Source organism: Mastigoproctus giganteus, chromosome 1 (assembly GCF_048544385.1).
Source record: "Mastigoproctus giganteus isolate SK-2022 chromosome 1, ASM4854438v1, whole genome shotgun sequence".
Classification (NCBI taxonomy): Eukaryota; Metazoa; Arthropoda; class Arachnida; order Uropygi; family Thelyphonidae; genus Mastigoproctus; species Mastigoproctus giganteus.
Window position 1 is genome coordinate 33,080,150 of NC_143575.1, and position 18,113 is coordinate 33,098,262.

Below are 18,113 nucleotides of genomic sequence, written 5' to 3' on the forward strand. Positions count from 1 at the left end.
CGGTATAATGAATTATTTTGAAAGTTCACCTATTCCTGAAAATGTTTTGGTTTACAATGTATGAAAACCTTTATTAGAAAAGTATGAATGGTTGTTATTAGCATTAGTTGAGGCATATTGTGCAAGAAAGCAAGCTTATAGAGCATTGGCCAAAAAAAAAAAAAAAAAAAAACCCTTTCCATTTCACCCATCCTGTCACTCCAAATGTTTGTTAAGTTGATAGCTTAAATTTATTTAAGTTATCAACTTCCACAACAACAGATGGACGTCTGTTCCAGCAATCAACTACCTGCTGGCTAAAGGCAAACTTCCACACATCTATTCTACAACTGTCTTTCCTCAATTTCAATCTATGCCCCCTCAGGTTCTTAATCTCAGCAAGTGAAAGTATCCCATCAGCATTGAGCCTGCTCAAACCATTTAAGGCCTTGTACACCTCAATCAGATGCTGAAACTGACAGAATTTAAGCCTCTCCTGGTAAGAGAACCCCTTTGTTCCTCTCACCAATCTTGTTTCCCTTCTCTGTACTCATTCTAGCAATTCTACATCCTTCCTAAAATGAGGCCTCCAGACCTGTACACAATACCCAAGGTGTGGACTGACCATTGCCTTATACAAAGGTATAATCATGTCCTTGTCTCTGCTAGCAAATCATTGACAAAACTCCATGACCTGCTCTGGTAGCCCATCTGCACTGCTCAGAGAACTTCATATCTGACTTCACAATTACCCCCAGGTCTTTTTCATTCTCTACCTCCCTGAGTGTAGTACCACACAGTTGGTACGTTTCTCTTGGGTTACTGCTACCCATATGCAGTACTTTGTATTTGTCAATATTAAACTTCAGTTGCCACTTCTCAACCCATCTACCTAACTTTTATAGATCCTGTTGCAGTAGCATACTGTCTTTATTATCATTAAGAACCTTGCCAACCTTTGTATCATCTGCAAACTTTGGACATTAAGCCTGATATACCTTCATCGATGTTATTAATAAATACACAAAACAATAATGGGCCCATCACCGAACCCTGGGGTTCTCCACTAATAACATTAGTCCATGTAGAGCAATGTCCATTGATTATCACTCTCTGCTGTCTCCCACTCAACCATTCCTTTATCCATTGCAGCAATTTGCCCTTAATGCCATGCTGCTCCAATTTGTACAGCAGTTTCCATGTGCAACAGTATCAAAAGCTTTCCTGAAATCCAAGTATATATTATATCAAAATTGTTTTTTGCATCCAGTTCCTTTGTGACCACATCGTAGTATCCATCAAATTGGTCAGACAAGACTTCCCTTTAACAAACCTAGTCTTGTCTAGGTGATCCTGCATCACTTCTTTAACCAGTGACTCCATTATTTTCCCCAGAACAGAACAATTGTGGATAGATTTGCACATTTCCAGTCCAAGAGGACCTCTCTTGATTCTTTGGATGCTCTCATAATTATGGCCGAGGGTTTGCTTACTTCCCTCGCAGCCTCCTTCAATATAACTGGATAGGTTACATCTGCCCCAGGTGCCTTTTTTATGTTTAACTTCAACAATTTCTCATACACTTTGCTCTCCGTTATTACAAAATCATTTAGCTTCCTGTTAGAGTTTAGTGAACTTCTGTCTTCCCCTTCCTTACAGAATTCCTCATGTGTGAATGTAGATGCAAAATACTCATTCAGTTTGTCAGCTATCTGAGCAGGATCATCAACAGTAGAACCACCAATATCATGGACCAATCTGATTCATCCCCTTCCTTCTAGAATTTACATAAGTAAAGAAGTCTGTTGTTTTTCTTTGCATCCTTTGCCAAGGATTTCTCGTAATCAGCCTTTGCTTGCCTAACTTCCTTTGTGACTTGATTACAGACTAGCTTATATCTGCTGTAGGCTTCTGTGTCACCTGCTAATTTATATGCACTCCACGCATTTTTGTTATCTGCCACGAGCCTCATTAGTTCATCTGACATCCATTTAGGCCTAAATCTTGAACAGTATTTCTTAGTTGGTATGAAAAGCCTAGTAGCTTCCAAGATTAATTCTCTGAAGGCCTCCCATTTAGAATTCACTGTTTTTAACATCATCAGTTTATCCCACTGTATAGAATTCAAAAAATTCAAACTGTCTGAGACCACTGTAGTCACCTTTATGAAAACAAAAACCCTTCCCTTTAACCTTGATGGTAGTTACATCTTTAAGTAAATCCCACATCAGTAGACTGTGATCACTGTCACCTAGTGGTTCCTTTATCTACAAATTCCTAATGCATGCATAATCACTGCTGATAATCAGATCAATAGTATTACCCCCTCTGGTTGCCCCTCAAACATGCTGCTGTAGAAAACAATCCTCCAATAAATCCACAAAAGTCTTGATAGTGTGCAAGTGACCAACCCACAAGTTTCAGTCAATATCTGGAAAGTTAAAATCCCCCATTACAAGACATTCTGATTTACTGGCCCACTCTATTTCTCTGCACAATTGTTCATTGTACTCATCAGAGTCATTAGGCCTATAACACACTCCTACTCTCATTTTCCCTTTCCCAGTGTTTATATTACACCAAACTGACTCAACATTGCACTGTCCACCCATGTCAACTGGATGCACTTCCTTAGATTTTATGTGTTTCTTGACTAACAACATTAACCCCTCCGCTCATCCTACTCTATCTATCCTTTCTATACACATTGTACTCCCCAGATTCCAATTCTTTAAAATCAGTTATGTAGCGCATATTGTAAATACTGTTATGGAAACATTTGCTTGGGCGCCTCCATAGCCAGGTGGGAAGGAGCAGCAGTGCGTAGCACACACTTCTTGATTAGACCGGGGTTCGAGCCTGTCACCACCAAATACGGAGGATGCGGAAAGGTCAGGGAATGACCACCGCATATCCCGGAGCAATATGGCCTTCATTGCTAATGCTCCTAAAAACCAAATAACTAACAAACAAACAAACGAACAAACATTTGCTTGGGAGGGGGGGGAGTTTCTTCAAAAGAATTCAATATCACACCCTTTACTACTTCATTTTTCACCCTTTTTGATTATCTTTTTTTTTTTTTTTATTATTATTATTATTATTTTTTTTTTGTTTATCCATAAGGTGCCCAAGTCTTTTGGATTGCACCAAAGTTGAACTTTCATATTATTGCAGGGAGGAGAAAAAGCTGAAACAACAAAATTGATATATTAATATTTAAAAAGTAACAATAATTTTCTAAATTATGGTATTATTTCTTATAATAAAGTATTCTTTCCAAATGACACTCTGAATGTGTCTTTACTTTTGTAGTGCCCGTATTTCATTTTATTTTTTTATCATTGATTTTAAAGTTGGCATTTAAATAAAATAAAATTTTCTACTTGAGGCACATGATTTATTTATACAAATAATAGTTATTTTTAAATAATTTTCAGCAAATTCAATAGAATGAAATGATTTTATGTGCCCCCCCCCACCCCAGTAACATTTTCTTGGGATGCATGAATCTTGTTGTAATGGAATTTTATACTATCTTAAAATAATTTATAAGTGTTTTTTTTTTTTTTTTAAACAGGAAGATGAAGATGATGAGGAGGAAGAGAATGTAAATCCATCTCAAATGCGTCTTTTGAAGCTAGCAGCTTCAGAATGGCCATATATGGTCACTGGATGTATTTGTGCTTTTCTAATGGGGCTTTCTATACCTATTTATGGTGTCATTTTTGGAGAAATTTTGGGGGTTAGTATTACAACATATTTACATTGTGCTGTGATCAAAAGATTAGATTTTTATCTTATATTGTTTCCTTTATTTTGCTACCAATATAATTTGATATTGTTTATAACTATACCATAATTTAGGCAGATTTCAGAAGGAGGGTGAATACATTAGAATCATGGGATGCCTTCAGAGCAATAATCGTGTAAGCTATGAATGCATATATAGCATCAGGAGGATGCCGGGATGGATGATTACAGAGCTAACCAGTCCAATAGTGGAGAAAAAGACAGCTTGGACCCCAGAGTGATGAAAAGTATTGAAGCTTATGACAGCTACAATTTGATCTATAATAGAACAACAGATATTTGTTGTCTTCCTTCTTTGCTCTCTTATGCTAAGAGAGCAAAGAAGGAAGACAACAAATTTTTCGTGTACATGGATATGAAGAAGAAGAAAATGAATTGGATCATACCCTTGTGTACTGTGGGAAAGTCTTAAATAACCCAGCTGATGTTCCCGATGAATAGAATAGCTACATCAATCAGTTTTTACTGTTGAAAGACCATTTGTGCTGAGGAGAGGCTGTGCAAGCGAGGTTGAGCCATATGAAATTAGTGATTTTGAAATTTTTTTTGAAATGATAAATATCTAAAAACATTTAGATATTTAGCATTTATGTATGTATGATGAAAAAATTAAAAATCAAATGTTTTTTCTTTTTTTATGCAAGAAAGAGTTTGGTCTTAGAATTTTTTTTATCTGAGAAAATAGCTTATTGTTCTGTTATTCATGTTGTCCTATATGTCTTCTTCCATAGAAGTCATTTATTTTACAAAATACCGAAAAGAGAGAACAGTTGCTACAAGTCATAAATATCTTAAAAATGCCTATGGACTATCTCAAATAGTGAAAAAGACACTGTTCTTTTTGCCATTTTAGATGAAGAGAGGCGATTAGTATCTACAAGATCTACAATTGTAGGTAGATATTGCAGATATGAATTACAGGCACTAAATCGTTACTCAGATTTCAAACATTGCAGGTATTCCCACCAAAGTTACTCCTCGTGTTACACTAAATATTTCAAGAGATGTGCTCTATCCGAACAGGACTTGCTAAAGTCTCTGAAAAAGAACTAATCCTAGAACTACAAGAATAAAGAGTTATACAAGCTAAGACAATAAAAATCAGAAAACATGGTGACCTTGTACTCATATGCAATGTTAATCTCACATTTTCTGTCAGCTCTTCCATCAACATTTAAAGCTGGATACTGAACTGTTGCATATGATCTTATGTTCCAAACCCTGCTGAGATGCTTGATCACTAAACTCTCATCTGGAATGGGCAGGAATTATCCTCCTTACAAGATATTGAAAATGCTTTTAGTAAAGCTTTCTTTAGGCAGGACTGGTCCTAGAGTTCAGGGTGGGGGTGGTCCTGGTACAAGAATTAATGTTAGGACTACCCAGTCCTCTGCTGGGACTGAGTGGTACCCAGGTGCATTTCACCTAGGATGGGACCCTGAAATTCCAATTATCAGCATACAATCTAACATTCCAAAAATGAAATCCATACCTGAAATTGCAGACCTTCTTTTCTTAAAAATCATTCTTATCCTTATTATCAACTTTTTAATACATCAGAATTAAGGTTTACTAGTGTTTCTTCTTTTTAACATAACTCTTTAAGAAATACCATGTAATGTCCTTCTCACAATGCCATACACTATGTGGATTTAACAAAAATTATTATCAATTTCTAAATAACGGAAACAGTCTCTAACACCAGCACACTCACTACGATAAATTTATTTGTTATTTTCTGATGATGTTTTTGAGCCTACTTTGGATTCTGTTTTCAAGTCTGATGAGAATGAGACTGATTTCAAGTGGAGCACGATGAGAAATGAACATCATTCATTTGTCATTATGTTTGTCACTTTTATTTCATCAGATTTAAAAAAGAATATCAAAGTTGGTTCAAAATTATCAGCAAATATCAGATTAATTTGGTATATCCAGAAGAGTTTAGTGGGAAACTGCTTCCTGTATTTAATAATAAAATAAAATAATAAATCTGCAGCCATTGTCAATCTACTACAGAATGGAGGCCTGCTCAGCAAATCATGTTGGGGAAATGGACCATAATCTGCCAAATGGTCCAGTGCAGTGCAGGTTGGCATGTTGACTGTATTTATCAGTCAAGGGCTTTTTTGATACCCAGATCTACTCAAAGAGTGTATGCTTATTTTACTCCTGGCCCTGACCATTTTAGCTACAGAGGCCTGCTTCCTGTATTTAGTGATCAATAAATTCATTATATTTGTTAATTCCATGTGAAGAACAGCAATTTTCATAATATTTACAAATTAAATGACTCAACTCAATTCAATATATTATATCCATTTTTATAAATTTTGAATTTGCTTTGTTTTCTCTATTTTTCAGACATTAGCTATAACTGATGAGAAAAAAATACAAGAAGAGGTAGCATTATATTCTTCATTATTTCTTTTGATGGGAATTTTATCTGGACTTGCATGTTTTTTTCAGGTAATATTTTAAACATTTTTTATTTATAATAATTACACGAAGTTAATTTTTTACTTGTGAAATAAGGTTCATTTTCGACATTACTGTTTGAAACAGTTGTAATGTTAGTATTAATATTATTATTAAATGGCTAATTGTAATGTCTTAATACATATCATAAATTATACTTTTTTTTTTTTTTTTTTTTTTAAATTTTCAGAGTATTTAATGTTTGGTAAGCAGATTTCACCACATTATTTTTAATTGTGTAGAATCATCAGAATTTTTTATATTTTTTTATTATTTACTTTTTATTTTAGTGAATATCTCAAAATTTCTCCAAGTAAATTAAATAAAACAGATCTTAATACTAGGAGATTGTTCAGTAAAAAAAAACTGATTAGTTTAGATCTGTTTAAACCTAACCTATATACAGGGTGGTTCAGGAGGAATAGTAAATATTTTGGGAGGTTATATTCTGAGTAAAACAGTTCATATAAACATGTGTCCAATTCTCAGTGGATATGGAAATACAGCTGTTTGACATGGCACTCACAAAGCCATTATGTGAGGTATTAAAGAATGATAAATGACTTATTGTTTGTATTTATTGACTTTTTAAATGATACAAAACACAAATAATTGAAAAATCTTTTACAGTTCACAATAAATGTTCAAAAATCCCACCGCCAACCTCAAGGCACTTTGCAACTCTTGTGGTAATATGACGTGTTGTCCTTCTAAGGTCGTCTTGCCGTTCCTTTATGAGGACAGCAATATCCAAAATGCGAGTGAGCAATTCGTCTCTTGTATTCTTTTGTTTGTATACTGTGCTTTTCATCCATCCCCACAAGCAAAAATCTAATGGAGTGAGGTCTGGAGACCTTAGTGGCCAGTGAATGGGACCATCACGGCTGATCCATCCTTCAGGGAAAATTCGATTTAGATATTGTATCACCAGATGGGTATAATGTGCAGGAGCTCCATCATTCATGCTGAAAGTACATACCAATCCTTGTAGCCAAGGGAACATCCTCTAATAGTAGTGGAAGTTCATTTTCAGAAATTCTAGATAAATGGGCTCTGTAAGATGATTCTGTAACACAACAGACCCAATCAACTGATTGCCGGTGATACCGCACCACATGTTTACACAGAAGCAATGTTGAAAATTTGTTTCTGTACAGTAGCATATGGATTTTAATCTGACCACTTATAAGAGTTATGGGTGTTGTTGGTACCATCATGGGTGAAAGTAGCTTCGTCGCTGAACAGTATTAATGGAATTAATTGGCAATTAGCATTTACCCACTGACAAAATTCCAATCGCTGGGTGTCGTCTCCTGGTTGAAGGTGTTGCACCCACTGTATGTGAAATGGATACAAGCTGTAATGTGCCCCATACTCTTGTCTGTGAACACCAATATGCATAGAAATTCTTCATGTGCTAATAGTAGGACTACATTCTGCTGACTGAAGAATGTGTTCTATTTCATTCACATTTTGTTCATTTGCATATTCAGAAGAAATATGAGCGCTGAGAACTGTACCAGTCTCATGCAGTTTGGTGTAAACACTCTTGAATCTGGTATGCTGTGGTTAGGAAACTGTCAACGGTATTCTCTACAAGCAGCAGTAGCACTTCCACCATAAAAACCGTAGACAAACACCATATCTGCATATTCAGCATGTGTGAAGATGTGTGGCATTCTTAACAACACTTTTAACATCAAACAGCATCAGGTTATAACTGCTTCTTGGTCACATCTGCTTCGGGGAGCTGTGCATGCCAGTTTCAAACAGATGTATCTCCATATTCATTGAGAATTGGACAAATTTTTATATGAACTTTTTCATTCAGAATAATCAATTCTATAACCTCCCAAAATATTTACTATTCTTCCTCAATAACACCCTATATGTGTATATATATACAGTGGATTCATTAGCATTAGCATTAGTAGAGGCATATGATTCAAGAAAGCAAGCTTATGCAGCATCAGCCAAAAAAAAAAAAAAACACTTCAACTTAACCACTCCGTTCTTTTGAAATACCTGTCCAGCTCAGCCTTAAATTTATTTAGGCTATCAACTTCCGCAACAAGGGATGGAAGTCTGTTCCACCAACCAACCACCCGCTGGCTAAAGGCCAATTTCCGCACATCTATCCTACATCCATCTTTCCTCAATTTGAATTTATGCCCTCTCAGGTGATTATTCTGAGCAAGAGGCAGTATCACATCAGCATTGAGCATGCTGAAACCATTCAAGACTTTATACACCTCTATCAGATCACCTCGCCGGTGCCTAGTCTCTAGACACTGTAATTTGCAAAACTTAAGCCTTTCTTTGTAAGAGAAACCCTTTGTTCCATTCACTAATCCTGTTGCCCTTCTCTGTACTCGTTCCAGGAGCTCTACATCCTTCTTGAAATGAGGCCTCCAGACCTGTATACAGTACTCAAGGTGTGGCCTGACCATTGCCTTATACAAGGGGATAATCACCTCCTTATCCCTGCTACAAAAATTCCTGTATATCATTGACAAGACACCATGAGCTACTCTTGCAGCCCGTCTGCACTACTCAGAGAACTTCATATCTGCCTGCACAACCACCCCCAGGTCCTTTTCATTCTCTACTACTGTCAGCGCAGTACCACAGAGTTGATACGTTGCTCTGGGGTTGCTGTTTCCCATATGTAGTACTTTACATTTGCCAATGTTAAACTTCATTTGCCACCTCTCAGCCCATCTGCTCAACCTTTCCAGATCCTGTTGCAGCAGCATAGTGTCAGTAGTGGCCTTAACACCCTGCCAATCTTCGTATCGTCTGCAAACTTAGACATTAAGCTTGATATACCATCATCAGTATCATTTATAAATACAGAAAACAATAATAGACCCAACACTGAACCCTGAGAGACTCCACTAATAACATTAGTCCACGATGAGCAGTGTCCATTGATTACCACTCTCTGTCTTCTCCCCCTCAACCACCCCTTTATCCATAGCAGCAATTTGCCTCCAATGCCACACTGCTCCAATTTGTGCAGCAGTTTTCCATGTGCAACAGTATCAAAAGCCTTTCTAAGATCCAAATATATAATATCAAAGTTATTCCCTGCATCCAGTTCTTTTGTGACTGCATCATAGTATCCAATCAAACTGGTCAGGCAAGACTTTCCCTTAACTAAACCATGCTGTGTCCGAGCTATAACTGAAGTCTTGTCTTGTCTAGATGATCCTGCAGTGCTTCTTTAACCAGTTCCTCCATTAATTTTCCTGAAACAGAAGTTAAACTCACAGGTCTATAATTACTTGTGTCAGCCTTTGATCCTCCTTTATGAATTGGGGTCACATTTGCACATCTCCAGTCTATGGGTACCTCCCCTGAGTCTAAGGAATCTCTCATAATTATGGCTAAGGGGTTTGCTTACTTACTTTGCTGCCTCTTTTAATATAACTGGATAGATCCCATCCACCCCAGGTGCCTTTCTTGTGTTTATCTTCAACAATTTCTCCTCCACTTTACTCTCCGTTATTACAAGATTATCTAGCTTACTTCCAGAGTTGAATACACCTCTGGCATTCCCCTCGCTGAATAACTCCTCATGTTTGAATGTCAATGCAAAATATTCAATTAGTTTGTTAGCTAGCTGAGCAGGAGCATCAACAGTTGAACCATCGATATCAAGTGGACCAATCTGATTCATCCCCTTCCTTGTAGAGTTTACATAAGTAAAGAACTCTTTGCTGTTTTTCTTTGCAAAGAGTACAGTTTCTGTACAGTTTCTTATTATTCTCATCAGAGTCATTAGGCCTATAGCACACTCCTACTCTCAATTTTGATCTCCCAATGCTTATGTCACACCAAACTGACTAGACACTGCACTGTCCAGCGATGTCGACTGGCTTCACTTCCTTAGATTTTATGTGTTTCTTAACTAATAGCATAACCCCTCCTCCCTTCCTATCCTGTCTATCCTTTCTGTTCTGTTCTTTTTATATGATTGGGGAGTACACATTGTACTCCCCAAATTCCAGTTCTGCATTCCTTATATCTGTGTGAAACTACGTCTCTGATATCCCAACAATATCTGCCTTTGTTGTTTTGAGCAATACCTCAAATTCATTATATTTATTTACCAAACTCCTAGCATTGGTGTACACGCAAGTATACATGCACCTGTTCCTATTCTTAGCTAGCCTAACACAATCCATGTGTTTACTTGTACTGCAATGACTCCCAACAGTCTCTGAAATATCTTGCATCTTGTTTTCCAGGCTGCTGCTCATTCCAATAGAAGCAGTGCAAGAATCACTTTCACCTCTGCCAGTAGCTACTGTTAATCTATTAGTCCTTGTATCCCCCCCAAACTAGCAGTTTTCCAACCCACCTAACACTGCCCCCATAGCATCAGCAAATATTCTTGCAACCTTTCTATTTAAGTGTATCCCATCCCTGTAGAAGCTGTCTCTCCTGTAGAAGAGAGAGAGAGAGAGAGAGAGAGAGAGAGAGAGAGAGAGAGAGAGAGAGAGAGAGAGAGAGAGAGAGAGAGAGAGAGTTGTTAACAAGGAGAGAAGCAGTCTCTCCTTGTTAACAGGAGAGAGTCTCTCCTGTAGAAGCAGTCTCTCCTTGTTAACAGGAGAGACAGCTTCTACAGGGATGGGATACACTTAAATAGAAAGGGTGCAAGAATATTTGCTGATGCTATGGGGGCAGTGTTAGGTGGGTTGGAAAACTGCTAGTTTGGGGGGATACAAGGACTAATAGATTAACAGTAGCCACTGGCAGAGGTGAAAGCGATTCTGGTTATTTGGGACACCGGTTAATTGGGGCAGCCATTTATTTGGGACCAATCTTAAAGAACAGAACCAAATCAAGAAAATAGCCAGCGTTTTCTTCACTTATTTGGGATAATATGCTGTTTAATCGGGGCAGGAGATCACAGCACTCGAGATTACCCTATGATTGTCTCCGACCATACCACGTGGTCTGGTTGAATTTCTGAAGATCACAACCATAAAACAATAAAAGCAATTAGCAATTTCCGGTTTATTGGGCTTTTCTGTTAGTGCAATCTATCATAAACTGATAGAAAACTCGATCTTATTGAATTTGTGATAATACCGTGGGTTTTTACGTTATTATGGTGAAATGTGTTTCCTCTTCCATGAAATCTTCAATCACATAAAAAACAAATTTTCAGAATCTTCTCTTCATTCCTATTTTTTAAACTTCTTAACTTGTTACTCCATATCTCACTTGTACGTATCGTGTTAGTTACAATTTGTGTGTGTGCCATGTTCTTTGTTATGGATTGCTTATCATTTTTACTGTTTTAAATTTTAAACCCCCCCTCCCCCCTCCCAAAATGTTAGTGAACAGACATATCAACTAGTTAGTATGTACGTATTAAATAAGCTATGCACATAAGAATAAATTTATTTTTATTTTGCTAATCTGTGGAAAATATTCTTCCAATTTTCACGTATCATTTAATTTTTTAATTGGTAAGGTAATAAAGTGTAAATTTGTGCTTAATATATCTTTACTTTTATTGTCTGTGGATAATATTCCTCCTATTTTCACTTATTAGAATTAAAATTCAATTCACAAACATGATCACAATGACCGGCGCTTACTCCATATCATATAGCGAACAGTACTTTGCTGTGGTGAGTCCATCGTAACATTATTTGATCGTACAGAGAATCACCCGTAATGATTGATACTGTATTTTTAACTATTTACGTCAAACTTCGCATAATTGGGGCAGCCGCTTAATCAGGCCAAAATGCATTAGTCCCAATGTGTCCCAAATAACTGGAATATAGTGTATATATTGGAAGAATATGTGTACATATTAGTCTGCAACATACATTTCAGATTATTACTTTGTAAATGGGAAACCTTTTTACTCAAGTCCTGATTTTTTTCCCTCCAGGATATGTGTAACTAAGAGTACATTTTGCATAAACAAGCAAATTACATTTGAGCAGGACAAATCAGGTTATCTGCTTCAGTAATCTTGGATACAAATTCACTAATTTAAAAAAAATGTACTTGATAGCTTTTTTTTTTTTTTTTTTGAGACACATTTCCTGGTTCATTTTGGTAGTCCATTAATGAGATTTCATTGTTGTAATCAGGTTTCCAATAAAGCATTTCTAGATTTCCTCCACCTCCCCCCCATACATCTAAACAAGAATGGCAAAAACTTTGATTACCTTTCATTATACATGAAAAAATATTTTTTCCTCTACTTTCAAGTTTTCATATGAAGAAATGATGAATTGCATTTTTAAAAAAAAATTCTTTTTTTAAATACAAAATAACTGCATTTTATCTGTTCAGCTTTAGGTAACTGAGTCACATAATATTGACTATTTGTTGTTAGAAATTTGAATAACTGAACTACAGAATTTGTTGCTAATGGAACAACTAAATTTCTGGCATTATGCATCCATGGCTTTTCAAAACAAATACCATTAACAATTATAATTCACTACATAATGTAAAATATGTGACTCAAGAGAGTTAACACTTTTGCTGCTGGTTTTTCTGATGACATTTTTGACCTGGGATTGAGTCAATCTAGATTGGAAAGAGCAGAAACATTTTTGGGCTTTCTTCTCACTGTGACTGAATTAATCAGCCTCCAGTGAAGGTTCTTTGACAGAATTATCTGGTTTTACTTCTGTCAAATTGGAAGAAAAAAGTTCTAAACCTAGGCTTGCCTTCCAGTGGATTAAAATCCAAAGTCACATATTTGCATTCCGGAAGCAGTGAATGTGTTAATGGTTTCTATTTTGAGCTGTATGATTAATTCATAAACTTAAACAAATTAAATAGTAATACAGGTATTGTGTTAACAAACTTTATTTTGTGTACTATTATTCTTGAAACACCAGTAGTCCATAGGCTAAAGTAGTGGTGGGCAATCTTTTTTTCTGCAGTATGCAACATATTATTTTGGAAATCTCTCACAAGCCACCAAGGATAATTGCCACCCAAGGCAAATCAATTTTTTCAAAAGAGAGTAGGGAAACAAAACACATGTTGCACACTGCTTAAGATTTTATTTGGTTGCTACCTTTCTAAAAGAAAATTCCATACAAGACATCATATTCTTAAAGAGAATCAGTACCACTCTCCCCTATTAACAAAGGAACTTTGTACTAAGCACTTGAAATAATAAAAAATTAAAACAACTTTGTTTATAATATAAATTTAAAATAAGTTAACAAATAAATGTTCATACTCACAAAATTGATGCCATGAGGAGTTTGCCAATATCTCTACCTACCTACCTACACTAAATTAATGCTAAAAGGCAGTAAATACAACCATAGGTTCCCATCACATTGAAACTTGTGTTATAAATTCTGATAGTAAAAGTGGAATTTAACCACTGTATATATATTTATCTTCATTTCTAATTTTTAAAATCAGTTGTATAATTTTTTTTTTTACATTATTTTTCCACTGACAAAAGCTACAGGTGCCACAAATGGCATGTGTGCTACACGGTGCACTTCTGGTCTAAAGCTTGATATCCTGTTAACTTTTATATTAATAAATGTTATATGTGTGATCATGAAGGTATCAAAAACTATTTTCAGTCTGTACTTTTATTCATTTAGACTTTCATGTTCAGTGTTGCTGGAGAGCGAATAACTATGAAGATACGGAAAATGGTATTTTCATGTATGATTAGTCAAGTAAGTGGGTATAGTTTTTATGCTCCCATTTGATATTTGAGGTAAACTATATTTTTTAAATTATGTTTATAATGTTTTTTTTTCTTAAAATCCACACAGGATATTGCGTGGTTTGATGACTCAAAAAATAGTACTGGTGCCTTATGTTCTAGGTTATCATCAGATGCTACAAGTATGCAGGGAGTAAGTACCACAAGTTTATTTACTCTTCTGTTTTTTTTAGCTCCCTTCAAATTAGTTTATTTTTTAGTGATATCAATATAAGACTGTTCAGATAAAACAGAAAATGTATATATTTTACTTTGTTACAAAATAAAATATACAAAATCACTATTGGCATTAGTCCCAACATTGCACAAGCAAATCCACTTCTCTGATGTAGGAACACATACTTCTACATAATGAATTAGTAAAAAATTCAGAGCTACAGGGCTCAATAACTTTCACGATTTTTTAATATATTAAAAAGTAAGATTCCAGTCAATTCTCTCTCATATGTGACGAATAAAATAAGATGAAAATGAATTAATGAATTCCCTCACTCATAGAGATATGACCAAATCTGATGCGCAACAGAATCGACAGGCAGCTTAATAAACTCTTAGAAATACTGAATTCAAAATTATAGCCAGTCCCATGCAGAAGCTCCATAATATATTAAAAAAAATCACAATTCTTCCTTCTTGCTTGGCACAGATAAATGATCTTGTGTACAAGATTTCATGTAGTCAGTGTGATTAATCGTACGAGGGTTCCACTCGTTGCATGTTAGTTACGTGTCAAGCAACATGCTGCTTCCATCCGCATGTCGCGCACAAATGCGACGGAGTTGGCCTTTCATGCGGTCAATGATGGTCACGCATTCCTGTTCAATAAAGTGGTCATTTTAAATATACAACACAATTACATAAAATTATTGATTGCTGAAATGCTTGAAATGAAACTGCACGAAAATTCTATCAATGTGCGATGGCCTTATCTAATTTTGGATTTCTGGTCTTTTTTGCGCATGTGCCAATAAAAATAATCTCTCTATATTTCAGAGTCAAATACACACACAAACACTTTGCGATATTCCCATTCTGCGAACACGACGATCAACCGAAAAATGTGGTCTGCTTAAGGAAGGGAGGAAGGAAAACAGCTGTGCATTTCGTTTAAATTGAGTATTCATTCAAATCGTAACTTTTAATCCATTTAATTTTAATAGTTTTCGATCTTTTTAATTGTGATTTTAATTATTTATTATCGGTAGCAGTTTTAACTATTTATTATAACACAATGTCTTCTCGTACTCATGGCTTGCTGCGGTGGTTTGATGCGTTTCGGGGTCAAGTTGGGGCTCTCGGCTTTCGATTCCATTGCGCATCGGATTTGGTCATATCTCTATGAGTGAGGGAATTCATTAATTCCTTTTTTTTCACCTTTTTTCATCTTATTTTATTCGTCACATATGAGAGACTGGAAGCATTCCATGAAAAAGATTGAGGTAATCTCTTACTTTTTAATATACTTCTACATACATAATACATTATGCTGCAATATGTACAAAGTTGCTGATGCCTGTGAGCATATACTTGTACAGACATAATACATTGTAATAAGACATAAAGACATTGTAATGTGGCCAAAGTTGCTGATGCACCTAAAAACAACATGCAAGTGCATGTGCACTCACGAAAGTCCTGGGTTAGCTGTAAAGAGGATACTTAAACAAAAAAAATTAAAAAATAATTTTTTTGCAGCCAATGGTGGGGGCGGAGCAGAGATATTTCTGGGTTTTTGGGCCTGCATAATCTGTATATCAGCACACGGACAAAACCTTTTAGAGACATAATGCATGGCATACTATATGAACTGCACTATGTTAACAAAGCTAATTGTCCAGCAAAAATAACCAACATATCATTTAAATTCAGTTTTAATTCTAATTAAACAAGCAAAGAATTTGTTTTTCTTTATCTTCATTAAATCAGTCCCTTTGATGTTATTGGCTAATTATATTTTTAATTATGGATTTATCGTGTATGCCCATTGTTATTTATGAGTTTTTGTTTTTTAATATTGCAGGCCACAGGATCTCGTATGTCAGCTATATGTCAAGCAATTTCTACCCTCATAGCTTCAATTATTCTTGGTCTTTATTTTAACTGGAAGTTGGGATTAGTAGTCCTTAGTTTTGTGCCTCTTGTATTAGTAGCAACATACTTTGAAAGCCGTATAATTAGTGGTCAACTTTTATCAGAGAAGTCTGCAGGTGAAAAAGCTACTAAGGTATGCTTAATGTTTATACTGAATACTTTGTTCCTCATTTTAACTAGCAGGTGCACAAAATAAAAGTACACAGTAAAACTGGATCACTTTAGCAAACATAGTGTAATTTTTACTTTAGATTAATTATAATAATAATTTAACTTAATGTTTAAAATTAATTAGCAATAACACCATAACATATACCTTCTTTTTTCTTGAATTTTCACACCATGAAGGTTTTACTATTGGGGAATAGCAACCCACAAATAAATTATACACTTGGAGGGGTTGAATTATAAACAGTGGAGGAGGAAATGGATCTGGGAGTTACAATACAGGCAGATATGAAGTTTTCTGAACAGTGTAAACAGGCAGCCAGGAGAGCCCATAGTGTCCTATCGATGATTTATTGAATACTATACTGTAGAAATAGGGAGGTCATAATCCCACTGTGTAAGGCAACTGTTTGTTGTTTGTTTGTTATTTGGTTTTTAGGAGCATTAGCAACTAAGGCCATATTGCTCCGGGATATGCTGTGGTCATTCCCTGACCTTTCCACATCCTCCGTATTTGGTGGTGACGGGCTCGAACCCCGGTCTAATCAAGAAGCGTGTACTACGCACTGCTGCTCCTTCCCACCTGGCTACGGAGACGCCCAAGGCAATTGTAAGACCACATTTGGAACACCGTGTTCAAGTATGGAGAACTCATTTGGAAAAAAACATCAGCTTCTCGAAAGGGTTCAAAGATGAGCAACTCGTATGAGGAAAGACTGATTATATGGGCTACAGAGCTTGGCAACCGGGCATCTCAGAGGTGACCTGATTGAAATTTATAAGGCTCTTAGAGGGATTATTAACATGAAAGAAGATGGAATTCTCAGTGTTATAAAGAATTCCAGAACTAGGAGTTGAGGTTTAGATTAGATTGTAGGAAGTTTTCTTTTAGCCAGCGAGTTGCTGATTGCTGGAACAAGTTGCCCTTGCAGGTAGTTGAGGCTGACAGTTTGAATAAATTCCAAGATCAACTGGATAGTTATCTGTGTGAGGAGGGAAGCATATAATTTGTATTTTCTTATCTACATGGGTTTTTTTTTTTTTTTTCAGCACAGAAAAGCCTGTGGCTTCCTTGCAAAATATGGTGAATACTATTACTGTTTTAATAGGTGACTGCCTAGTGCCATATCATCCTGCACGTGCATAGAAATTAATCATTTACAAGTACTCACTTAAATTTAATTTTCTGCAATAAATAATTTTTTTGTTTTTGCTTTATAGTATTTCTGAGAAGTGTGAATTTTTTTTGCTTTTATTATTAAATTCAACTCACTTTTTTTTCTTTTTCTTTTTTTTTTTACTTTACAGATTGCAGTGGAGGCTATTGAAAATATCCGAACTGTAGCGTCTCTTCATCAAGAGATGATTTTCTACACTAATTATGTTACTGCTCAAGCTGAACCTCAGAAGTAAGAAACTGTTTATTTACTTTAATATTATAAAAATGAAAAACCTAATTTGGAAATGTATCATAGTAAGATTGTAGTAATAGTAATTTGGAAATGTCTCATAGTAAGATTGAAATGAAATTTTAAATGTGCAATTAAAATAGGTGTAATGTGCGATTTTATTAGTAATTTGGAAATGTCTCATAGTAAGATTGAAATAATTTTATTTAAAATAGGTGCAATGTGCGATTTTCTCTTATTTCATTTTTTTGATAAACTCATTTAAGATAAGCACATTTCTGCTCTATAACATTGCATTATTTTATAATGCAGAAATATAAAAGTCATTTTTCACCCCCTTCCTTTCCTAAACTTAAGAAATTCTTTTATATCATTATTTTATATTATATCAGCTGTCCAAGCCAAAAAAAAAAAAAAAAAAAAAAAGTTGT

General features: G+C 35.5%; 1 protein-coding gene across 1 annotated transcript in view; it reads left to right on the plus strand.

Moving 5' to 3' along the window:
* Positions 1–18,113, plus strand: part of LOC150090691 (ATP-dependent translocase ABCB1-like) — a 125,549-nt gene that overhangs the window by 91,219 nt on the left and 16,217 nt on the right. Inside the window, exons 16-21 of the mRNA XM_090379448.1 lie at positions 3,560–3,724; positions 6,157–6,261; positions 13,887–13,964; positions 14,064–14,147; positions 16,035–16,238; positions 17,582–17,682. Of these exons, the coding sequence (XP_090235574.1) occupies positions 3,560–3,724; positions 6,157–6,261; positions 13,887–13,964; positions 14,064–14,147; positions 16,035–16,238; positions 17,582–17,682 (737 nt within the window). The remainder of the gene's footprint in view (positions 1–3,559; positions 3,725–6,156; positions 6,262–13,886; positions 13,965–14,063; positions 14,148–16,034; positions 16,239–17,581; positions 17,683–18,113) is intronic.